The sequence below is a fragment of the Diadema setosum genome, chromosome 16 (assembly GCF_964275005.1).
Source record: "Diadema setosum chromosome 16, eeDiaSeto1, whole genome shotgun sequence".
Taxonomy (NCBI): domain Eukaryota; kingdom Metazoa; phylum Echinodermata; class Echinoidea; order Diadematoida; family Diadematidae; genus Diadema; species Diadema setosum.
This window is the reverse complement of record NC_092700.1, coordinates 6,295,809-6,321,464: the sequence shown is the minus strand read 5'-3', so window position 1 is coordinate 6,321,464 and position 25,656 is coordinate 6,295,809. Positions and strand designations below refer to the sequence as shown.

Genomic DNA, 25,656 nt, shown 5'->3' with positions numbered 1-25,656 from the left:
TTTCGAGAGGAGCGCTCAGCACAATGTTACGTACAGTGACATCGATGCGTTTTTCAATCACTATGAAAACTACGTCGCGTCGAGAGGCAGCGGAGGTCTTGTGAAGATGATGAAGTAATCCTCCCAACAACAGAATTTACCGAACAATGCCTGCGTGCATATGTCAGGGAGGTGGGAGGAGTTACCTGTAACACCGAAAGTCAAATCCATCTAGGTAATTTAAAGAAGAAGACGGGGAAAATGTGTCGTACAGGGAAAGGTGAGAACGTGGTTGGCATGTTTTATCGTAACGTTGTGGAGGTTGGAGAGTCATGTTCCAAGATTGGAATAACGGAGGGGGATGTGCAGGCGGTGTTGGGAGGGGAATATGATGATGAGAAGAAGGGATGGGAATCTCTCACAAACGGTGTTGTTCTCGAGTTGTACGTATGGGGGAGGAAGCGGGATCTTTCTACAGAGCATTTCAAGTCATTGATTAGGGTATTTTTTTTTTGATGTTGAGTGTAACATGAGTCGTAGCAGACTGAACAAGAAGATCAAACAAATCATGGGAGAAAGCGAAAAAATGAGGAAAACAAAATCGAAGAGGATGAAAAGGGAGAAATTTCTGGGGAATGTGTTCATCATTGATGATTGTACTGTTCGACAACCCAAGAAACCATGTGTGAAGAAGGTTGAAAGAATTCACAAGACAAAATCACATCAAACGGACTGTAGATGTAGGTTTAAGAAACAACAAGACAAGTGCGTAGATCGTTACAAGAAAGAGGTCGTAGTCTTTAAAGACAGACTCAAGAAAGTCAATGAGAAATTACATGAATGTAAGATGAACTTGGCTAAATCACTTGTGCAGAACAAAAATCTGAAGAAACAAAATCAGAGAAAGAAGAAAATGTTAGAAGCGAGAAAACTCAGGATTTTAAAGACGACAAGAGAGTTCGAAGTAAAGAGGAGAAAGATAACAAAGTATGAAAAGGAACTCTGTGAACTTCGAAAATGTGTCAAAGAAAAGACAATATTGAAAAGTGTGGATAAGATGAAGAGGAAGAGACGACAGTGTAAGATGGTGTACATGAAAGGGAGGATTAGTATTCTTAAGAAACTCAAAAGGGAAAACAAAAACCTCAAAAAACAGGTTAGCAAATTGAAGAAGACTGTTCAGAAGTACAGTGGAGAAGATGTGACAGTTGACGTGAAGGATGGGGCAAGATACAATGAGGATGTAAGGAAAGTATACAGGGAATTAACCTGTAACTGGGGTGTAAGTTACAGAAACGCCGAGCACGTAACACGAGTAGTTTTGGAGGGATTGGCAAAATTTCAGCCAAGTGAATTACCCAAAAAAGACTTCGCGGGGGATATCGTCACTGAAGTTCGCACACTCCGTCAAATCCAAGTAGCCGATACGCTATTAGGGGACTCCGGGTCGAGACTAACCCTTGGGGGCGACGGGACAACCAGGGAGGGGCACCACTTCGAAGCATTCGATGTTCACACGGGGGATGGGGAGTGTTTAGTAATGGGGATAAGGGAAGTTGTTGGGGGAACAGCGGAGACTCTAGAAGCAATGAAGATAGTACTAAAGGATGTCTGTGACGCTTTCGGGGGAGATGGGAGGGAAAAGGAAATAATTGCAAAGATAAAGAACACAATGAGCGACAGACATATTGTCCAAAAGAAATTCACTGAATTACTGCAGTCTTATAGAAGGGAAGTATTACCCACATTTGTTCGGGGTTGGGGGCAATTTTCCGACGTTCAAAAAGAAAAGACAGCTAACATGAACAATTTCTTTTGCGGGCTTCATTTCATTGTGGGATTAGCAGAGCAAGCAGGGCAAACCATGAAGGCGTGGGAAAAGATGATCTTTGGGGAGGGGTCTGTAGGGGCACGGGCAATTGGGTTTTCATCTAAGTTAAATGAGGGGGGGGGGGACCGAACGTCTCATCAGGACAGTTTGTAAATCAATACAGGACGGGGGGTGTGAAAAGTCGGGCAAACCAGTTCATTTCAGGACATTTCTGAGGGATAAGCACCACGGCGAATATTCGGTTCCATTAGCTCCTTTTAAGGGAAATCGATTCAACATTTTATTTCACAATGGGGCGGGGGTATTTTTTCTTCACGATGATTTAGTTGATTTTTTCGAACACCACAAAGATGACAATCTATTAATGAAAGCAGTGCATGCGGACCTCCAGATACCACAATACAAAGCGGCCTGTAAGGCATTAGGATTGGTTGATAAATTCGTGGACAGACCCTCTGTGGCAAGTACTGGAAAATAAAGACCCAATGTCCAGCATGGACAAAAGGTACAAGGATATGGCCAAGAAATTCGAAATGTGGGCTGAGGACTCGTCTGAAGTAATGAATGGCACTTGTGTTTTTGATGATATCACAGTAAAAAATGACAACGTGTGTAGATCCTTATTGCAAAAAGAAAACACAGACGACGTGACAAAGCAACTGTTAGAATTACTGTTCAGTAGTTTTTCTATGTTGGCTAGTAGAATGTTAGAGGGACACATTTCGGGAGAAAATCAGGACAAAGGAGAAGACATCAGATGTGTACCCAAAACCAACGTATCCGTGGAACGCGATTTCGGTCTTTTGGATAGACTCATGCGGCAACTCTGTGGTGCAACGACCTTCGCCCTTGAAAGTATTATAATGTACAGTAAGAACAGAACTGGAAAATGGTTGGAAAAGTTGAATCCGGAGCGCAGGGAGGTGGTACTGGAGATGGCGAGGAAAATCAAACATAAACAGCGACAACAATACGCGAAACGAGCGGCAACTCTGTGGGAAGAACGGGAAAGGCGTCTTCGGGAAAAAAAGAAAAGTCGACTGGATAAAGAAGAAAGGGATCGGGTAAAGAGAGAACAAATATATGAAGAAGTAAGAAAGACCTGTGGGGGGCATTTGGTTGACTGAAAAGGAAGTCGAAAAGGGGCTGGAGAAAACGTGCACAGTAAAAAAAAAAAAAAAAAAAAAAAAAAAAAAAAAGAAAGATCGAGGAGGTCCAGGACTACGTTAGAAGTAGGCCTAAAGCGGCTTCGTTACCCAGATCATCTTCAAAATCGGTTTTAGTTTATTCCTAATTCGTACCTGATATGGTGTCCTTCTCCTGTGATCATTCCTCCGTTACTTGAAGCAGTCACTTTGTCAATTGAGCTGAACTGCATTGATCACAATGTTACACACACGCCATGCGCCATCGCATCACAGATTTCTGTATAACTGCCGTCGCGCGCGCACCGCGCTGCTAGCTGGCTACAAGCCAGAGGACTGTCGCTCAAAAGTATCGCTACTGCGCGCACTGCGTACATTCTTAAGTGAGAAATGTAGATATCGATCACACGATCACGATGGGTGCAGATCGTGGATTCCCAAAAGTACTTTATCACGCTGGCTTGTAACCAATTGCACCGCATCCAGCTGCTCGTAGCTAGCTAGTAAAACTACACCATGTTCGTGCTCTGTGTAATCCTAGGTCAAGAAACTTTACATGAGGGATATAATAGCTAGCAGTAGCTCCCAATCACACGTGACATACGTACACATGTATGTAAGTACGTTTGACACGCACGCACCATTCCATTGTAAACAGTTTCAAAGTTGTTACTGTACTTGGTTGTTACTAGTAATGCAACAACGTAGTATGTAGTAGTACATTGCACATGCACACTGTTCAGTTTCGCAGAGTAGAATGATGAATGATGGATGTTCACTGTATGTACAAGACTTTTTCATTGTGGCACGCGAGCGGAAATCATTCTAAACATTGCCCTTGGCACGCTTCCAACAGAAAACAATTTATGTATGACATAATGCAGGATGAGACAGTACAGTAGACACCACGCTCAACTGTAGATTATGTTAGGGGCAGTCACCATTTCATTAAAAATAACACGCATATAGTGACTACTTGTGTAGCGCACATGTCTACTTTTCGGTGTTCATTGCGCTTCAAAAAACGAAGATAGACCTAGATATGTACCTTGTACACTCTAAAAACAGTCTAGTCAAATAATTAACTAGATTTCCCAGTCAAGTAAAATTGACCTGAAAATCAGTCAATTATCAGTTACTTTGCTCCCTTTTACTATAATATCTGTCATCGATGAATAACTAAGTGCAATAGTTACGTTTGACGGGTTTCCTTTGATGCGCTTACTGGGAACAAGCGCGGTCGCCTATTGGCCGATCCGCGCGATGGTTCGAGTAAAAGTTATGTTGATCACTAGCTGTGTGCGCTGCTAGCTAGCTAGCTGGGCTTGGGCTAGAATAAGCCGTTTCATTTTTCGTTCGGCGATGGATGATTTCGTGAGGCAAAGACTGCTGGAATGGGGGATGGAGGAGTTGATAGACATTTTCAAGGGCAAGTTGAAACTGCATTAGGTCTACGGTGTAGTGCAGTTTTGCACCTGCATGTGGTCGGAAGTGACCGTGAATGATGGCATGACATGTCAGGAGTGTGACACTGACTGTATGAATTGATGGCGGGACCGAAAGCTACGCACTTTGTTTTCAGCAGCTAGAAAAATCACGGAAATCATTGGCTTGTGCAGTTTCATTTTTATATCTTGATTCTACATATTCCAAAGTTGATAGAGTTGAATGTTAATAACTCTTATTTTCAGGTCAATATTAATGCCGGTGTCAAATTTTGTTCTGAAAAATGAAGGGGTCCTAAAGGCGTAAAGCTACGCAGAATGCCTATGCATTTGAGTCATGCAAATCTTGATATTGAAATTTACTGTCTGTGTGTATCGCGTGTGTACCCTGATTTGAACGCGTCGCATTGCGCGTGTATGTTATTTGTATGGTGCGTAGCTTTAAGACCCACTGTACCTTTTGTGTGAATGTGAGGTCTAAACGTTTTTGAATCGGTGCGAAACTGCACGCACTAGCGGGCTGCCGTCTAGCGCCAATTAAACTCCATTACTCATGTATTGGTAGGCCTACTATCACTCAGACTCGGAGTCGGAGTCTCGGGCTAACCCAGGCTACGCTACGCCGTACGGCCTAAGCCCAACTTAATCCAGACTAAAGCGGGCTATAGCCGCTAGTACGTAGTAATAATCTAGGCTTAACTTAAGCCTAGCCTAGCCTAGGCTAGACCAAACATTAGGCTATTTAATAGGCCGATCTATCTGTGTTTGTGGACCTTGCATTGTACTGTACTCTGTGTGTGTGCCCGCCCGTGTGCACGTGCGTGTGTGTGTTTGTGTATAATCGGCCCGTACTGTATCTGTGAGCTATGTCCAAACTTCGTATCTCTCAGCTATTAAAATCCATCCTCATTAGACTGAGGACATCAAAAGGAATTTCGGGGCATTAAAAAAAAAAAAGGCTCTCGCTAAATGCCTTGTAATTTGTTTTGGTTTCTTTAATTCATGTGATTTGTCTCTTATACTTGGCTCATACGTGGTGACTTTTCACAAAGGTGTGAGTAGTGACCATGGCATAAGGTTGTACATGACATTCAATTTTTTTTTTTCATTTTAACTTGCCCTAACAACCACTAAATAGCATTTTTTACTAATCTCTTCTAACCATGCATACCACTTCCAGGTGGTTAGATCCACCAGATCCACTGACTAGACTTTTTAATTGTTTTGATGTTTTTTATAATATGCAAATGTGGGATATGTATGGGGCGTTCTGCCCCACTACTGACCTATCTCTTTAAGCTGTTTTCACCTGATATTGCCCATCGACATGTAGTACATGTGAACATTAACTTTAGCAAGATCACTCTAGTGCAACTGCAAGAGATGGAGGCCGATTTTTTTTTTTAAGTTTTTCCCTAGAAACCAGAAGCTCCTCTTTGAAATGATACATGTATATGTTACATGTAGCCTATTCAAAGATTAAAGTTTTGGTAAAGTGTCCACTTTTCTGTGGAATTACCCATATTGCTTTTTCCCTTTCAAACTGAAAATAGATTTATACTAGTAACATTTTTTCATTTATTCCAGATTCAGCAGGACTTCAGGATTCTTTATCCAGAGGTTGCAGATAAGCTGTTCTCAGAGTGGCCAAAAATAGCTCCCCTGGTACTGAACTGTATGCAGACCTCAATAACCCGACATGGCAGGAAGCTTTGACTGTTCCGCATCTCCGTAAGAATATTTTTTTAAAAACCAACACATTTTAATTGAATAACGAAACGTTTACAACATTGAAGTTGGAATGATGCAAATAGAGAAATGATATTTGGAATGGGGAAAGAGAGATTTCCAGGAGGAGCAAAGAGAAAGGTCAATTAGAGAATATTAATTTAGTATATTCTAACTACAATATAGATTTCAATGGTAATGTTGCTTGTTTGCAAAACATCATTGGGGGTCTTGAAAAGAAATGAGCTAATTGTAATTTGAAATGATAAGTCATCATGCCAAACCATGAAGTTGTTGGTTATATGGCAATGGTCCATCTACTCGAAATTAATTCCAGTTCATTTTCTTCCAAATCAAAATTTTGTGTAGGATCATGAAATCATTTTATAAAGTACTTTATTTCCATACTATGATAATTAGCAAACCATTTGTCATTCCCTTTGCTAAACTATGGTCACTCCGAATTCAGAATCATCCCATGTTCCGTTTTATTTCACCTCGACCATTGGTCTTGGTGAAATAAAACGGGGCATGGGATAATTCTTAAGTTGTCATTCACCTAATGTGGTTTGGGGAATTCTCCCTAATCTTATTCAATTTGTTTTCTTCCTAATTGTGCAGCATCTTCTGCCAGTGCGTGTCCTGCAGCAGAAGTGGAGACCATGGCACTTCTTGCACTTCCACACATCGTGCCTCCAGGAATGAAGAAGGTGGGGAAGCGCAGCATGAGATGCAGCAGGGCAGAGGCGTCCAAAGCCTTCATCGACATCGGCCCAGTAAGAAAATCAATTTAATGAAATGCAAATCACTCAGCCTCGGACATAGTCTAAGCATGTTAATTTTTCAACTTTAAAGGTAACATGGAGTACTGGTCAATGGTGGAAAATTTTGCTTAAGTTTAATAGGCCTATATTTTCAGCCAAGAGTACTTCACATTTGCACTGTTGTATGGAAACATTTCAACACAAATGTACTGAATATTTTTAGAATCATAGGTTAAAACATGCTTGATACTTTTTGACATCACCCAACGTCAAAAAGTCAGATTAACACTGTCCCATATATGCAGTTCTGTGTTAGTTCTATATCAAAATGATTTTTTGGATCATTGTTATATGACAAATGTTCTACTATTTCCAGCACATCTAATGTGTATCATGCATTAAATTAAGGTTCTGTGAAATTTATTTTATACCGCAAGTACATGTATTCCTATATACCTTTAAATTGTCCTTATTATTCATTTACTGATGAGCATCAATTATTTCACTTAAACAGTTCATTCTCTGTGGTTCATTTTCAGTTTGCTTTAGCTAGCATATATCATGTTCTTTTTCGTGACATAATCATGAAATAAAAAAGATGACAAAATATGCATTTTTTACTGTGTTGTTGGAAATGTCCCTTCTGTAAAATCTCAAACAGAGGTGCGAACTGACTTGAAGGATTGCACTCTTTATATTTCTGGGATTATTGATACTATAATTCATTTATATATGAAGACTTATGGGGTGTTGCAAGAAAGTTGCAATCGATTGCAAGTTGCAACTGATTGTTACTGGCCAATCAAAATCATTGCTGCATGCATGTCTTCTTAAAAGGGCAGACCCTGAGCCAATCAGCATGGTTGTTTCAAAATTAACAATTATTTGCAATTGATTGCAACCTTCTTGCAACACCCCATAGTTTGCAAAAGGGGTTAGATCCAATTTTTAGGAAAATTGAGTTATTGATATAAGAACATTGTTCAACTGTGCCTGTCTTTTGAACAAAAGTATTAAGCTAAATTTTCAGAGCACTTATGAAGAAATGCACTTCCTAATTTCACTTTTCCATAGAAGCCTGTACAAAATCTGGCAAACAAATGCGTTTTTCTCTGAAGTCACAAAAGTGGATCTAACCCGTTTTACGAACAAACTCTTCATATACTTTGAAGAGATATTGCGCTGTTTTTACCAAGACAGATATTATTAATATTTACCCCCACTTTGTTTTTATGGAACTCTTTAAAAAGAGCAATTATGCGCCTCTAATCGAGATTTTACTATACTTTGTCCCATGCCTCATTGCCAACAAACAAATGAATGGAAATTTGTTTTCTTTTAATACCTTCAAATTATTTTAGCAACATTGATTTACACATGTCTTGAGATGACATGTACAAAACGAAAAGAAAAATAAATAACATTTCATATTGCATTTGTCAAACACTCTCCACTGTTTCTTCATGTCATAAGAATTCGTAATTGTAATAATGTGATCTAAAAAGTGATAGAGCACCATAATTTTCTCTTTCTTCAGGTAGGAACAAACCTTCCAGACTACCTCGAAAACTGCAAGCAGAAGCAACCATTTTGTGCTCGCCCTTGGAGACATCCTCAAGCCGGCGCAAGTGTTTGTCATTTGTGATGGTGTTGCATTGGAGGCAATGTCCCTCATCCAAGGAGTGGACCTTTGTTTCAAGGTCATCTTCGTTCTCTGGGTAGATTATCCTTGGGAGGCAGCCAACACTTATGACTTTCTGCAGAAAGTCATTTATAAGATGGATGGTGGAAAACCCAACTGCAAGACCACAACCCCATCCAGTACCATTTCCCTTAGGGCTTACATTTCTAATTTTTCATCATAGAGTCCTAGGAAATGTTAAAGGTAGTAGCCCATATTTGCAAACCCACAAAACTCGAAGCGGGATGAAATAGGTCCTTTATGACTTTGAAAGACAAGTTCAAAATATCATAATTCACCTGTCGCCTTTTTTCAATGATATTCAATTCTAGAGAGAGAGAACCAGGGTTTTAGAATCAATTTCTAAACCTGTCGTCCCGATGCTTTTACGAATGGTGCAAAATTACTGTTGAACGCGGAGCTCATATGATTATATAACATATAATTTATCTATATAATTGTTTTACAAACGGCGCCTCATAGTATGCTCATAGTAGTGCTGCGCAGTTTTCTGCGAATTGTCAAATCAACAATGCGACATCACTGTTTTTCCCATCGAAGACACCTTCGAATGACAATTTCAAGTGCCTGAACGTATTTCTAAAGAAGTCTAGAAGTCATGTAAGTCAGAAATCGAATTCCTCCTATTTTATATCGATTAAGAAAGACAAACGTGCTGTTTTATGAGTCGTCCCTGGATTGGATCTTGAGCTCCGCCGCTTCGCACTCTTGAGTTACTGTTGAACAAGAGGTAATCTGAAGAAACATCATGTTACATTTTCATATGTTTTTACCAAAGTAAGAGGCAGATTGAAATGCTATTTTGTACATGTTTACTGTAATCATACCCAAACTCCATGCCAACTATACAGCTTGTTTTGACATATTTTGCAAATGTGGGCTACTACCTTTAAAGCCTTGTTCAGACAATGTTACAGAGGCAAGTGACCTTTTTTTTGTCGCAAGGCGACATGTCGCAAGGCGACAAAAAATGCGGACCAATCAAATTCCTTTAAAAAGTAAGCGCAAAATAATTTGTCCAGATGATCTTTATACATGGTTATAGTTATACTATGTTATGTGTGATGCAAAATCCTGTTTGTGCCACTTTCATCATTTAACATAGAAACTGGTAAGAAGATCATACTGTTACTTGAAAGAAATTCATAATGTACAAGTAATCTAAATGATAAAAACATCACAAAAACCTTATTATATGATATTCATACCTTAGTACAGGCTATTCAAAAAACTGTTACATAATAACAGTCCAAGAATTCTTTGTTTGAAAATGGTCTGAACAATGACAACAGGCTACATGTATAGGAATAACAGAATTTTTCACAAATGGGATTTCTCGCATTCCCATTTAAAAAAAATTGTTTTTCAAAAACAGGGTCACTAAGAAGAATTTGATAAATGAATATAACAAAAGTGTGGTTTCTTAGCGTTAGGTACATACAGTAGCATATACAACTAGATTGTCAATGACTTTCATCTCATAAATATATGTTTTCTTTCATTGTACTCTGTTTTGCATGAATACGATGTCAGCAATGACCAACGCTATGGCCCGAATTCACAAAAGAGGTTTTTAAGCATACGCGCACACAGAATTCGTTCCAATAATGTGTTTTCTTTAAGCGCGCGCATGGGTTGGTGCGCTTATTTACACTTATTTTTCATACGCGTAAGGAGGTTTAAACCACCTCATGGTTTAAACCTCTTTTGTGTATAAAACGAATGGAAGAATCTGCACAAATGCGCAGAAAAATGTTAATATCTCAAAATGTTACCAAATCAAATCTAAAAAATTCCTGTGAAAAAAATATCTGGCTTTACAATGGTACCAGCCAAAAGCAGGTTTATAATGAACATCATAACTGTTTTTGACCTTCATTATTGATTTGGACCAAAAAGTCTGATTCCATGCATAATGAAATTATAGAATTTTTCGAAAAAGCAACTACACAATATAGTAGATAATGTCACGGGCGACATGCGTGCCAATTTTTCGACAGCCAAGATCTCAAGCCCGGCCTATTAGGTTTAACCCTAAAAAGACTGGGGGGGGGGGGGGGTTAAAATAGCCCTGTATTTTTAGGGTTAAGGGAGTTGAAAATGATAATTTTTAATATTTCATGTTGTTTCATGGATTGACGCTCATGTCATATATGTAAATGAAATGTTCTCAAAATACTTTGATTAAAATGTTTCGTGATTAGACTATTAAATCAAATGCAAAGTCTATATTTGCATGTTGCCTTGAATGTAAGATGGTTTGCTATTGCAATTTGTTATGATTTGACTTGATGTTTGCTTGCAGCAACGAACACCAAAGGCCAAGGAGGTGCATGAAAGAATGGAAGTGTATGCTGTGACTATGAATGGTGAAAATCTACGAGAATATCAGTGAAAGTGGAATGACTATATTTAATTGTCAATACTGACTGATAAAAAGAGTGAAAAGTGACTAGAAATGAATGGTGAAATGACTGAAATATCAGTGAAAGTGTGATAACTATATAAATAGTCAAAACTGACTTGCAAAAATAGTGAAAATTACTAGAAATCCAGTAAGATTTTTTAACTGATTATCTAGTCAAATAAATATAACTAGAAATATATAGTCAAAATGACTGATTATCAGTTGCACCCAGCTGACCCTTTTGCCTAGTCAGATTTGACTAGATATCAGTCATATTTGACTATACCTTTTTTAGAGTGTAGGCCTATGCTCAGACAAGACAAAAGAGAAGAAAATGGCAAATAAACACTTACCAGTATAACAGTAAAGTTTTGCGAACATTGCCGACTGCAATTACAGCATAAAAGCGCAAGAGGAATGGATTCTTCATAAATTTGGATTGGGATTTTTTTTTTTTTTTTTTTTTGGTTTTATAGATGGCAGTATAGCCTTTAACCGAATACAGTGTAGGTAACTGATTCGATAATTTTAGTTGCACATGATGACATCTCCTCCTGGAATGGCAGTTGTCATGGTAACGACTAGAATCCGGCTTCCTGATTGGATGTTGCTACATAAAGTTGCCCTTCCAGGAAGAGGTAATATCTTAAAATCTTTTCAAAAATGGAGCCAAGGTGTTCACTTATTAGACCCTAATTTTTGTTTTAAGTTTATAGTATGGCATTAGACACGTCTCGGTTGATTGGCCGTGAAGCTAATGCATGAGGATGTGAGCTTATACCAATGAGGAGATATAGAAAGATAATAACAAGAATATTTTCTTCGTAGCCATGCTCCCTGCCGACGAGCTAAGGTATTTTTCGCTGGGGTGTTGACGGGAAGAATTTAATTGCGTGGTGCATGGAAGTGCTAGTTTAATTTTTGGAATGTCTACTGTATATTTATGGATATGATTTTAATCATTAATACCAAAAACTTTTCCACTTAGATGGTACGGCTACCGAAAGGACCAAAACTCCACAGTGCAAAAAACAAAACAAAAAACAAACAAACAGATGTGCGGGATACGGAGTTGAGAAGACACCTGAGCTCAGCAATCCGACAGGATTGCTGGAGCCCCGTAATTCCTCATCCGAAATTTCTCCCGCGAGGAGACAAAATCTGCATCTTGTCCGTCGAGGGGAACAAAGAGGAGATTCCTCTTGAGGTTGAAGAAAACGACCCTTTCTGAGGATCAGTAAAGGTATGGTCTATGAAGTCACATGTAACATTCCTTTTTTTCTAATGTGATCTTTAATCGCAATCATACAACAAAGTAAAACTTAAAATGTGTACATACTAGTACAACATCGCAAGTGTTCATTAATTTTGATTTTCCTTCCATCATCAAACAATAAAAGCCCAGCTTGTTCCTCTTCCCGAAGTGTAATCAATGGAACACATGCGGAAGATATCGAAAAAATCGCGCAATATCTTATGATAGCTAATGATAGTGATTTATACAATAATGGAACAATGTGCGAGTACCTTATCTAGATGAGGCAATGTCAAAACAACAAATTGCCCAATGCCTCAGTTACAGGAGTGGTGGGCGTTTAATGTGATTTTTAAAGAAGTTTGCTGTCACAATGGTATAGAACGTTGAGAACTCGAACATCGCCAATTGAAACTTCATTTTGTTTTGCTATAGTTGTCAGCAAGTAGTTATGATCCCAAAGAAGAACATTCGTATTAAACCAAATTGTATTGCTTGTGGTTACGTTATATCCAAGTAATGTACCCTCTATCGGAAATATTATACATTTGGTATTTCAGGTCTTCGAAGGAGACTCCACTAAGCGTATAACCAAAACAGTGCGATATGAATATATCGCCCTGTTTCATGAGGGAAGCGGAGGAAATGACGAAGAGGTAAAAGAATTACAATTTCACTGACAAAAGTTATGACTATAACGCTAATACAGCAGTATAACAGTTCAACAGAGCAGACTCCGCCAATTAGCCGTGTCGCCTTTTCCTGCCTGTAGTCATATACCTTCAACTAAAACACGTGTCTATATATCATGTATGTCATATCATGTATTCAGTGTAATTATGTTTAAACTTTATTGTTACTATTTCATGTAGATTCCCACTGGATCGGAGGCGAAGAGGAAGGTCAGCCAGCCGAGCTGCAAGAACAAGAAGGTTTGGAGTCCAAGGGCATATTTTTTATGAAGATAGTAGCAAGATATTGGCAAATATTTACTTTCATGAGAAATAAAGGCAAACGTATTTTGATGACCGCTTTGAAGTTGTGTATTGATTAAAAAAAAAAAAAAATCTTACTGGCTTGAAATTGATACCTCTTCAAAAGAAATGTTCGTTATAGACCTATATGCAATGATGGACATTTTTCGTATTTGGTGGTGGCTTGATAAACCATTTAAATTCGAAACATTGAAATTTTGGCTATTCTAATAATTGTGATAGGCCCTACTATATTGCAGACCTTCATAAAAGCGAAACTAACATTTTTAAAGCAATTCCCCTATAGAAAGATAAAAGAGAAAAAAAAATCATAGAATGTGTTGGCCCTAAAACTATAGCTTTAGTGTTCCCGGGACAGCGCACTGTATAGAAATATCGGTGTTAGATTTAACACCATGTTTGTTCAGTGTAACACCTATCAAATGTCAATATAGAGGACCACACCCAGAGGTGTACATGAGAAAATGTATTGTGATGGTGTTGAAAAGTGCTCACAGGCACTTCTTGGTGTTAATTTGACACTGTAGCTGGTGATAGTTTAGGCACTGCGATGGCATTAATTCAATAATCAGCTGATAATGACACCGTATATGGTGTTCATTTGATACTGCTGGCGTTAATCTCGATGACAGAACACCCGTCCAGCTTCAATAGGAGATCACGCCAACTGGTGTTACAGTGGTTTTTATGTGTTTACATGTTTTTGTTTAAAAAAAATCTAGTACACTCTTAAAAATATCTAGTCATTTTGTGACTAGATATTTGGTTCATATTTTTTCAACTAAATTCTAGTTATTTTGACTAGAATTCTATCAACTTTCAAGCAAATTTGACTACAATCGAGTCAATCGTTTTTACGCTTTAGCTAGAACCGTCTTGTCAACACTTCTTTGAAACGTGATTGGCTCTTGTCTGCGCGCTGCACGCAAAGAGCTAGATGGCGGCGCAGGCAGAGAGCAATTTCAAGCGTACTCGATCGCACGATCCGTGAGGAGTGTATGCTGAGCGTATATGGAACGCATCTAGCTACCCTACCAAGCGCCACGTACGTACGTACGTACTTGATCAAAATGGAGTTTGTGGATGACAAGCTTTCTGAGTGGGGCCTCGACAAATTTATCAAAATTTTGAGGGTAAGTGCTGTATTTATTTTGTAGCATATTTTATATCGTGTTTAGAAGTTTGTAGTGTACAGCTTCATAGTAGGTATTGATTCAGTATTATCTAAAAAGATAATTCGCTAAAATTGGGCGAGCTCGGGGGAGAGCTGCTGCTGCCTTGGGCCTATCAAGTTGCCTCAAATTGTTCGCGCCTAGCCTAAATGTGTAAAACGTGCTGCATGAACCGTTGCGTTGTTGGGCGGCAATGATTAGCAGCGTAAACATCGGTGAACATTGCCAAAAAAAAAAAAAAAAATATAAAATCCCCCCAAAATCGGCTTTGTGACAAATATGGTTTCAAGCAATTGTAAGATATGCTGTTACAATATTGGGAGGTCTTTACTGATTTGGTTAGAGACGATTACGGTGATGTAATCAGATTTACCGCACTTCACCACCTTTCAATTATCTAGCAGAAGGTTCACTTTTCGAATGAATTCACAAACAACCGCGCACTCGCGAGTCACAGGCGAACGAGCCGATCTCCGTCATTTTAGGGGGCTTAATTCATTTTGGCTCAACCCTGTCAGTCCCCACCCGTCCTCTTTCCTTCGGTCCAAGATCTATTTGGCACCTAGTTCTAACTGCACTTGGTACAATGGTAGCCTATAGACCGGTGATCTATCTATCGAGTCTCTGTACTGTGTAGTGTAGACCTATCTACCAGTACCAGTGGCAGTAGTACCAGACAAAAGGTCTAGCCTTCATGTAGAAGAACTCTAGTAGATCTATAGTATAAGGATGTAGGTAAAGTATGGTTGGGTGTTCACCCTTGTAAAAAAGTACCATTAAGTACCATGGTATTACTATGGTATTACCATGGTATTACCATAGTAACCATGGTAAATTCATTTGTACCATAGTACTACCATAGTACTACCACAGAAGTACCGTACGGAATAGGAAAGTACTATTTGAAAATATAGAAGTACCATAATGTACCATAGTACTACCATGAATGTACCATAGATGTTACGGTATTACAATGAAATTACAATATTTATTATATGGTTGATGTTATACTGAACAGAGTGCCATCCTCACACGTGATACTTTCCTGGTTCTCCATAGTACTTTCATGGTTCTCTGTGATACTTTCATAGTACTCCATGGTACTCTTGGACATTTTCATTGCACTTTGTGGTACTTTCACAGTTCTCTATGGTACTTTCATGGTACCTTATGGTACTTGTTTGACTGGCATATGGTACTGCTACCATAATCTTGCAAAGTTGACTGTACAATTGCCCCAAGAAAGTCAAAAACATTGAAAATGATAATTTCCTCTTTAATAATCTAATCACTTAAGCTTGGCCTTTCATAGCATTGGAATATTGTTATGCAAGTGATTCTGTAGTTTGCAAAAACTATGAATTAGGCATTAAACAGCCTAAAGATTTCCACATTTTTCCTCATTTTTTTATTACATTTTACTTGCCTATGGGTAAGTGAATTTCTTCATTTTAATTTGTTCACTTGCCCGATATAAGATTTTACTAGCCCCGGGAAAGTGTGCAAGTGATTGTGTCAGACCCTGTTTTACTTCAAATAGTTGAAATGCGCGCAACTCGAAGGATTTCTTCAAGTCCCTTTCGATTTGACTTAGGCAAGGTTTACTGTACTTTATCAACTGGGTTGGATGCGTGAAATCAAGTTTTCCCCTTTGAGTGAAATGTATGAGTACAAGACCCACTAGAGTCTTGTTATTTGTTGCTTAGATACAGTTGCATAATTGAAATGCACTTTTCTTAATATGTATGTGTGTGTGTAATTTTAAGGCCAGGATTACGGGAATTACCATGAGTATTGTAACTTTGTGTGCTAAATGAAACACCAGTATCATGTGCCAACTGCCAAGTGCCACCAAAGTATTCACTGTGTTCTATTTGTCATGAAATAATTCAAAATATCAAATCTTGTTTTTCTGCAGTTGTATTACAACGTTAAAGTAAGTCTTTATTAAAAACAGAAAATTACTTTTTTTGGGGGGTTTGTGGATTATTTTGCAGATTCCTAAGGACTGTTGCTGTCTGTGTTGATTTTGAAACGGCTCATGGTGTGATGTTGGTGAAACCATCATATCTTATCGTACAGTGCTTTCATCCACCTCATTCGCCAATCTCCTTTGTGCAATTTACATTAAGAAAAGAATTAAGTTCGAAATGCCAGTTTTCCTCAAAGAATCCTAATGAGTGGACCTGCATGAGGTTGATGAATGCATGATTTAAGGTTGTAGTAGCTCAACATTTGTCTACTAGTATCTATTATGATAATGCATGAAGAGGATATGCATACAGTGCATATTTTTTGTTGTAGTTGTAATATACAGTGTGATATGCAGTGTGCATATGTATATACACTGCTGTAGGTTTTTTCTAACACACACATACACAGTTACAAGTGTACATAGCTTTTCAACATCTACTGTAGATGGATGCTTATTTGTGTGTATACATTGTACAGGCATTGCAGGCTAGACGTACCCTGGATGCCCAGGTCACTTCCTGTCTGCAATGTCATGTGATGTCTGGTTTTTATGCAAATGAGGTAATAATGAATAATTATCTTTATGACAGCCAATCATTTTAAGTTACGTAATATATTCAGTATTCTTTAGCCAATCAAAATAGTTTTGCCTTTGTGGCCATTGAGAGCTGCGCTTGCGCTTGCAGGGTACATGCACATGCAGGCCCCAAAATTTAGTCAGTCCTGCTGCAACTTTCATAGAGTGATCACCAGTGCGTCTCTATTCTGCTTTAATAGATCTGGCACGTGCTTGTGACTCGGGCACACGATACTGTCAGTGATGATTTTTTTAATGACTTTGAGATTAGCTACTTCACTGTAGGTCACCTACTCGATCGGTCTACGTAGACCTCAGTTGTGTTCTGCACAGTTGCCTATAGGCCTATACTGATTCTGGTGGTGGATTCATATTTTGGACTGAGCATTATTTTTGGATAATTCCAACCCCGGAATAGCAGGCACTCCTGTGACGCTAGATTACTGCTAGAATCTACCAAGGTTTTTTATCAGTCGTACATCGCCCTACCAATTGCCCCTAGCCTACGCACTGCGTAGACTTCTGATTGGACATTGACAGTAGTATGCAGTATCACATCAGGCTAGGCTATCTCCGTGGCGTAGGGAGCTAACCTCGCATTGGTCCCTACACTGACGTCTGAACCTGCCATCATTGCAGTACTCGTGCACAGCAGGGTCCCTTCTTGGTTTCAAGCTGTTTCTTTCGACGACGCGGGCGCCCAGCACGGCAGTGAACATCAGTGAACAGTGAATACCACCCTCCTAGTTTCATCGTCAGCGGCCAGAGTTTTCTTCCAAGATTTTACGGATGATTTCTAGCGCCTGCGGCTGTGTTACTGTCAGATCTAACTGTCGACGGGACTGCTACCGACATATCGACTACCGCGCTAGTGCTGGACTATCCTAGCAGGTAGCTTTTATTATTAGGTCTTAGATTTATAGATCCTACTTGGTACAACCATGTACTACAATCCATGTTTGTAAACAGCGGCGGCCTCCCGCTATATAAACAGTGCCTGTAGTTAAGCTGTACTACTATACCAAGTAACAGTCCCTGCTGGTTAACGTGCGTACTGTAGTGTAGGGCCTACAGTCTGTATCCTGGTATAAAGATAGGCTATCTAACGTTAGTCTATACTGTTTTAGTCTCAGTTTTGTCGGCCATTGTGATTAGAACATATGTACGTTAATGTTACAGTTTAAGCGGCGGCCTTCCGCTATATAAACAGTGCCACAGCTGTATACTTGTCAACCAGTTTTAAGGTTAAGCGGCGGCCTTCCGCTATATAAACAGAGCCACAGCTTACTTGTCAACCACAATTTAAGAACTCTGTAGACACGCTGTGTTTTCTCTGGATTTATTTTTGATGGCTGATGCCTCATAAATAAAAATGGTTTAAGCCAGATATCTTGAACAGTATACCGACCAGTACCAAAGCCTTCGTTTGCGTGGTGTAACATTTAGTGTAAAGCCTAGAAATCTACCTGTGAATCCCGTGATCAAAAGTGTGGGGTGAATGGGCATGTGGTGTCCTTGGATTTTAGTTGTTTTTTTTTTTTTTTTTACTTTGAGCTGCACTGAGAAAACATTCATGTGAATGGTGTGTGTGTGTGTGAATTTATTGAAGTCAGTGATCAATACTTTTGGTTACGTTTCATCTGACATCACACACTCATTTAATACTTGCTAGGTATCTCATAGTACATCGAAATACAACAGCACCAAACCCACTAAATCATATTACTTCATAATGATCTCCACAAGGTCATGCAGACGTGCAATGGCATAGATTATTGCTTATAATGAGCATTTCATTCAAGCTACCACAATTAGCCATGCAAAGCATATATGATAAGATATGAGGTGAGTGGGTTGAACTTAAAGTATTATTTTGTGCTAGTACAGTTATACACTAGTGTAGTTCTGTGGATGATGTGATACTATGTGATACTTGAAGTACTGTGGTACTTTAGTACTAGCATGGAAGGACCGTGGTACCACCATGGAAGAACCGTGGTACTACCGTCTGGATGTACCGTGGTAGTACCGTGGTAGTACCGTGAGATGTACCGTGGTACTACTGTGGAAGTACCGTGGTACTACCGTGGTAGTACCGTGGAAGTACTGCGGTAGTACCGTGGATGTACCGTGGTACTACCGTGGATGTACCGTGGTAGTACCGTGGTACTACCGTGGTACTACCGTGGTACTACCGTGGAAGTGCTACCATGAAAGAATGGTACTCATGGCATGGAAGTACCATGGTAATGAATGGTACTACCGTGGTACAACCATGGTAATACTATGGTATTACCATGGTATTTTTTACCATGGTAAATCCATGGTAAATGTACTGCCTTCATCTGTCAATTTACCATCCTATGGTAATACTATGGTATTACCATTGTAAAAGTACTATGGTAAAACCATGGTAATACTATGGTATTACCATGGTATTTTTACCATGGTAAATCCATGGTAAATGTACTGCCTTCATCTGTCAATTTACCATCCTATGGTAATACTATGGTATTACCATTGTAAAAGTACTATGGTAAAACCATGGTACTTTTTTATAAGGGCATAATATCGGACACCTAACGTTTTTCTATCAATAGAAATGTGAAAAATCTCACAATTTGCCTGAAATTTTACTCACGTGTGGAGAAAATACTCCGGATTCACAAGCGCGCACTGAAAATGCGATCTGAGGTACGCGCTCTAGATGGCGGCTTCGAACGCGTGGGGTGTCATTTTTTCCGCACTCAGTTGCCGGGCTCATATCGACCGACCACCCCGCCCTCTATTGACAATACGTATAAAGCGTACTTAAACGCGTTTTTTCGACAAGCTGCTGTTTTTTTCTAGTCGTATTTTTTTCCCCCAATAATATTTGAATATATTTTGAATCCTTCGATATTACTTTTGAAGGACTGTTTGATGAATTTGACTTGATTTTCATTAGGAAACTTTTCATCGTAATTGAAATAAATTAGATGAGTCGGTTTGTTTTTTCACGGTATTCATTTCTCGTTTCTGCATCAACTCGTACGGTCGTAGCGCAAGCGGGCGACAAAATGTTTATGTCATGTGTATGTGTAACGTGTGTGCACGATCGTACCAGCGGCGGTGACAATTTTGCGGTCAAAATCGTCAAATTTATTACGGAAGGATACTCTACATCTAACAACGAGTCAGCAAAGGTAGGCCTAGTTATATGTAGTTACACGATAAACCTTATTCGATTTTGCTAAATTTCGGTAATTTAGAGGGAATACTTAGTTGTTTTCGCCACATTTTACTCGGTAGCGTAGCCCAGTGAAGAATCGAACACCGTTGCGCGTAGTCCCATGCGTACTTTTTCTTTCTGTACGCGCAATGCCATTATAATGCGCGGTCGGTCGTTATGGACCCGGCCGGTGGGTTGGACCCCTACCATACTAGGTCTAGAGGCATTATTGTGAAATAGGTCCTCATTCACTTCTTCGCACGCGTGCACTTGCGTACACGTAAAGTACCGTCCTACTAGAATCTAGCAGTTACATGTAGACTCTAGTCTTAGTTGCTTGATCTTTTCCTGATACGATAAGCTAGAAATATAGTCAAATACAATATAGATCTATAGATACTTGGTAATTGAACATCTAGTCTAGATCTTCTAACAACAACGTATTCATTTTTGCTAGTCTAAGCCCTTTCAGTCCTCTTCTCATTTGGTCTAGATCTGACACTTGCGCTTGGTACAATGGTAGCCTAGACCTCGGATCTATAGGTCTACCGTAGAAACTATAGACCACCAGTTCCAGACAAAAGGTCTAGCCTTCATGTAGAACCCCTAAATAGTGAGAAGCTCTAGAGGCATTATCGTGAAATAGGTCCACACTCAATCACTATGCAAGCGCGCACTTGCGTGTAAAATAGTTTTAGACTTAGTCTAGAATAGCCCGACTAGACGCCGTGGGGAGCCGGTTGAGTGACAGGGCTGTGTATGTACTATAATTAAGTCTAGAATTAAAAGTCTAATGACAGTGACATATCTAAAGGGAAATTCGACAAACTGATGTGGCTCTAAGTACTGTCATGGGGAACTGGGTGTATAATCCCCAGAAAATGATTATGTGCCAGTCATGTTATATTATGGTCTCACACTGGCAATATGTACTGTACCCATTAGGAGAATAATGTGATATGGCGGAGGCATACCAGTGGCATAGCGACATTTCTAGTTTTTAAGTTAAACAAAAAAGTATCCTTTAGGACACCTAAATATTGTGCACCTATCAGGATCAAAGTGGTCATAACTTAAAATATTTCAATTCTATCCCTAAAGATATACATTTTCAAAAATGAATTTCCAGAGGATTATGTAATTGAGAATGAGGTAGGATAAGGTGGTAACATCTTATAAATGGATAAATTTGACTTTTGATCCCAAAATGTCTTATTTTGAACATCCTATATGTTTTCCCTTTGCTCTTACCATGAAATTTTCAATATCTTTCAATAATTAATCATGAAATCCCATTTTTGATGATGCATAAGTTATGATTGGGGTTTGTTAATTTTATAATGAAAGTGCCTACATGTTAACTTCTGCTTTTATATATCACAGGTTGATCAAGGCTTTCGGATACTTTTCGAAAGTGAACTCTGCAGATGCCCTCTTCGAAAAATGGCCGAAAATGTCAGCAAGAGTTCTGGAATATGCAGAAAAACAAGTGCAGTGGAAGAAGATTCTCAATGTCGAAGATCCACATTCAGGTATCACATTACATGAAAACAGCACAATTCTCACGGGAACTTAACCATTTGACTCGTGTATGCATTATATAGGAGGGACAATGATCTAAGCAGATATTGGGGTCACAATTTTAAAGGTCAAGGTCATTGCGTTTATATATGTGAAAAGGACACTTGTGCTAACTATTTATTTGGTGGATCAAACATGAATCATACTTGCATATGAGAGGGACAACGATCATATTAGAGTTGGGATCACAACATTGGCCTATAGATGGGGAATCTGCATGGTTTACGTGCAAACGTAATGTCAGTGACCTTTGACCTCGCCCACCGTTGACATTATTTGATCTGGCCGGCAGCCATTATTTGCATAACACACTTGTTATTCACATCACACTCTTCCCGAGCTGCTGCCCCGCCAAAATAGTCCGGGCTTAATTAGGTTAAGAGTTGAGAACCATTAGATCAATATGAAATGGGCCTGACGCAACGTCATTTAAGTAGATTTTATTTTCCACTTTGTGTAATACATTTCAAATTGACACTGTCATATTCCTGATCTGGCAAAGGTGGAGACATAAATTTTGACCCTGTGCAGTCGAGGATTCATCTGTAGTAGTTTTTTTTTTTTTTTTTTTTTTTGACGGGGGGGGGGGGGGGTGGATCCATTAGAAGAGAAAAATGAATGTGTTCACTCATGCATTAAGTTTCTCTTTGTTTCAAATACCAGGTTAAAAGACCATTGAATGTTCTTTAATTTGATACATAATCTATTGATCTTTTGAAATCCTTGAAAAATATGAATCTTTTTCTGAGTCTTGATAAAGATTTAAAATTAAAAACTCTGATATGAATAAATGAAATAATACTAATTTTGGTAATAGATTGAGAAAAAATGCAACCCTCTAGAGAATGCAACCTTTATAAGGGATGATTGGAATTGAAATGTGTATCTTCTTTGTCATTTGAATTTTTACAGAAAGTATTAAAAAGATAATAAAACTCCACGTGTCACATTTCATGAACTTGTTTGCTAATGTTTGTGTTCTCCTTAGATGATGAGAAGAGCAACCTGGCTCTACAGGTTCTTCCTCTGTTGTTTCCAGCTGGGGTGAAGAAACAGGGGCAGAGAAGTGTACAGCGTGCAACTATGGAAGAGAGCATGCCTGCATTCATCAATGTCGAGAAGGTGATGATAGAAATAGGGATCTAACACTGAAAATAGTGCAATACCCTGTGTTGTGTGAATGGGTCAGTTGACATGCTATGAAATATTTGTCACTTGATATCTATATCCAGTCAAGTGAACACATTCCTTTTATCCTTTGACATTTAGTTATCCTTTAATTCACCATATAGTCAAATTGCTCTGAAAATGCTTGCTGATTCCTGTTCATTTAGTAAGTAATCGATGGAATTTCTATTAATGATAATGATAAGAATACTAATAACAGTACTACCACTAGTGCTACTGCTAATGATAATAACAATAACAGTCACCATAATAAATTGTGCTTCGTATGTCCATAGTTTACTGCAGCTGGAATTATCTCACTGTCTGCTTGATATATTGTAAGGCAAGATCAAGTAAATTAAAACCATAAACTGGTGAAGGGCTGAAGATGGAGGTGTGCAGAAGGAAATGTAAAAAAAAAAAAAAAATGATATAAAAGTGGCATGGCAAAATCATGTAGATGAAGGGGGCTTCCATTGGCAATATTTTTTTTTCCAAATTCAGAAAATGAATGAATCTCCCAATGTTTATGATGGTAACAACAGAATTCATGTTTGATACACTGATTGATGTTTGTGTTTTTATATTGGTTAGATTATTCAAAAGCACTTCTCTTTTATGCCTTGGTTGTGGATCAAAATTTTGAATATTTGTCTTTTATCTGTCTGTTAATCTCTTATTAAAGCTATTAGAGAAATTTCTTTATTTGCTTTTTTACATATAGATGGGACAAACCTGCCTATGTATTTGGAAGGGAAACGAGAACCTCATGTCCTGGTCTTCGGGGAGAGAAAGAATCCGGAGCAGGCATTCGTTGCTGTTGAAGGAGATGCGATCCCTTGCACATCTCTGCTGAAAGCAGTAGATGTATGTTTCAAACTTTCTTATGTGTTGGACATCAACTACTGTTGGCAGTGGAGTCATACATATATTTGCAAAAGTATGTGTATGGGCTGGGAATGGGTGATGGTCCACCAACATCCTCTGTTGTATTGCTTAATAACTTCGTTGAGCAAGAGTAAAGCCGTAAGGGCTCCACTGTACACCAGCTAGGGCGCTGAATTGAAATGTTCATTGAACAGTAACATCGTATATTGATCTGTCTTTGTAACACATATCTATTTCTGAAGATATAGTTGATTTTGTGGATTGTGGCATGTGGAAATTTTCTTTGGGATTGTCCAGGTTTATATGAGCTGGCCATAATAAGGAGGGATGGTCGATTTTGGTGGCCTTATTGTAGAAGCCCTTTTTGTGTTGCCTAGATTAAATAGTGTGATATGATGCAAAAGAAAATGACACCAAGATCATAATATTTGGTTGATTCGTTTTTATTCTATGCTTTGTTGGAGTAACAACGTAATTTCAAAGGTCAAAAGTCAAAGGTCGAGTGACAGTGCTAAAATTTCACATTTTTCTTCATATCTTTGAAATGGTTCACTGTACCTTCATGAAACGTAATGCATATACAATGTACATGTGTGCCTGACATTGCTTCTCTGTGGATGTTTTGGGACATGAAATCAAAGATCAAGGGTCAAAGGTCACCTTAAAATGCTAAAATTGCATTATTGAATGCTGAAATTATACTACTTTCTCCATATTCATACAGAGAAAATATGTATATTCATACATGAATATACACAATAAATTAATGCACAATGATTGTGTAGGAAAAGTTTTTGGTCAAGTGAAAATGCTAAAATTTTGCTCATCCATATATTGAAAGTGGCTCTTAAGTACTGTCATGGAACTTTGTGTATAATCACCAGAAATTTAGTATGTACCAGTCATGTAACATACGGTCTTACACTGGCAATATGTCCTGCACCTAATGGAGAATAATGTGATATGGCGGAGGCATGCCAGTCGCCAAAGCGACATTTTTAGTTAAACATAATTCGAATCTCAAAACCGTCATCTTCCTCAGAAAAATGCTTCATCAAAAAAGGCTTCATCAGCATTGGCAATTTGAGATATGAGCCAAAAAAAAAAAGATATTTCATTGTTTTATTGTTCAACTTCAGAATCTACAAACCGAATGGAAGTCTGCACAATGATTCAGCATTGTGTATGAGATCAAAGATGGCCGGGTTTGAGCGTACCCAATGAGAACAATCATACTTTTTGACTCTTCAAATATTTGATCCCCGTTATCTATACATGTATATACTGCCGATTGACTAGGCGTGCGAACGCAATGCAGGAGAGCTGTGTGTATGTGGGGCTCCCTGATCAAATCAATCACTCAATATTATCAAATATCAATTATCAAATTGTCTATGTGAACTTTTTATCCGAAACATTTTTTTTTTTTTGTAAGCCAATGTTCGATCAATTAGATCTCTATCATCATTAACTTGCCATTGTTAAGTGTGCTATCAACTGAAAGCCTGATTATTGTAGTTTACATGATGCCTCGTTTGTTATGATCTAGGAAACTTGAGATATGTGACAAGGTAGAATGTCATGGAATACCGAGTGAAAATGAATGTTAATTTTGAGAAAAAAAAAAAAACGTTCGTGTACATGCCTTGTATTCTACACACATTGTTGATAATGCTGAATTTTCAATTTGCAAAGAGAGAGTTATGAAAGAAAATGAATGAAAAATCATAAATGTTCATGAATCAATGCAATATTCATTGCAAGCTTTATACTCAGTGTTACGAGTAACATGTTCCGATGATTATTGGTTCAGAATAAAATATGCATTTGTGTCA

At 38.6% G+C, this 25,656-nt stretch overlaps 1 protein-coding gene and 1 pseudogene across 2 annotated transcripts; both read left to right on the top strand.

Annotated features, from left to right (window-relative positions):
- The first annotated feature begins 240 nt into the window (after positions 1–240).
- On the top strand, positions 241–9,521 carry LOC140240232 (uncharacterized; annotated as a pseudogene).
- Positions 9,522–14,315: 4,794 nt separating this feature from the next.
- LOC140240118 (uncharacterized) lies at positions 14,316–23,875 on the top strand. Of its 2 annotated transcripts, XM_072319926.1 has the most exons (4): positions 14,316–14,384; positions 21,569–21,717; positions 22,755–22,888; positions 23,658–23,875. In XM_072319926.1, exons 2-4 carry the CDS (start codon positions 21,639–21,641, stop codon positions 23,787–23,789), a joined length of 345 nt encoding a protein of 114 aa, XP_072176027.1. In that variant the 5' UTR covers positions 14,316–14,384; positions 21,569–21,638; the 3' UTR covers positions 23,790–23,875. The 2 variants fall into 2 exon arrangements, with proteins under 2 accessions (XP_072176027.1, XP_072176028.1); XM_072319927.1 differs by lacking the exon at positions 14,316–14,384 and having other exon boundaries at positions 21,546–21,717.
- The last annotated feature ends 1,781 nt before the right edge of the window (positions 23,876–25,656 follow it).

Bases quoted from the DNA above. Each gene is read 5' to 3' on its own strand.
- LOC140240118 (XM_072319926.1), top strand. From the start codon at position 21,639: ATGTCAGCAAGAGTTCTGGAATATGCAGAAAAACAAGTGCAGTGGAAG. The intron at 21,718-22,754 runs GTATCACATTAC...TGTTCTCCTTAG, and splicing joins TGTCGAAGATCCACATTCAG to ATGATGAGAAGAGCAACCTG. The intron at 22,889-23,657 runs GTGATGATAGAA...TTTTACATATAG, and splicing joins CATTCATCAATGTCGAGAAG to ATGGGACAAACCTGCCTATG.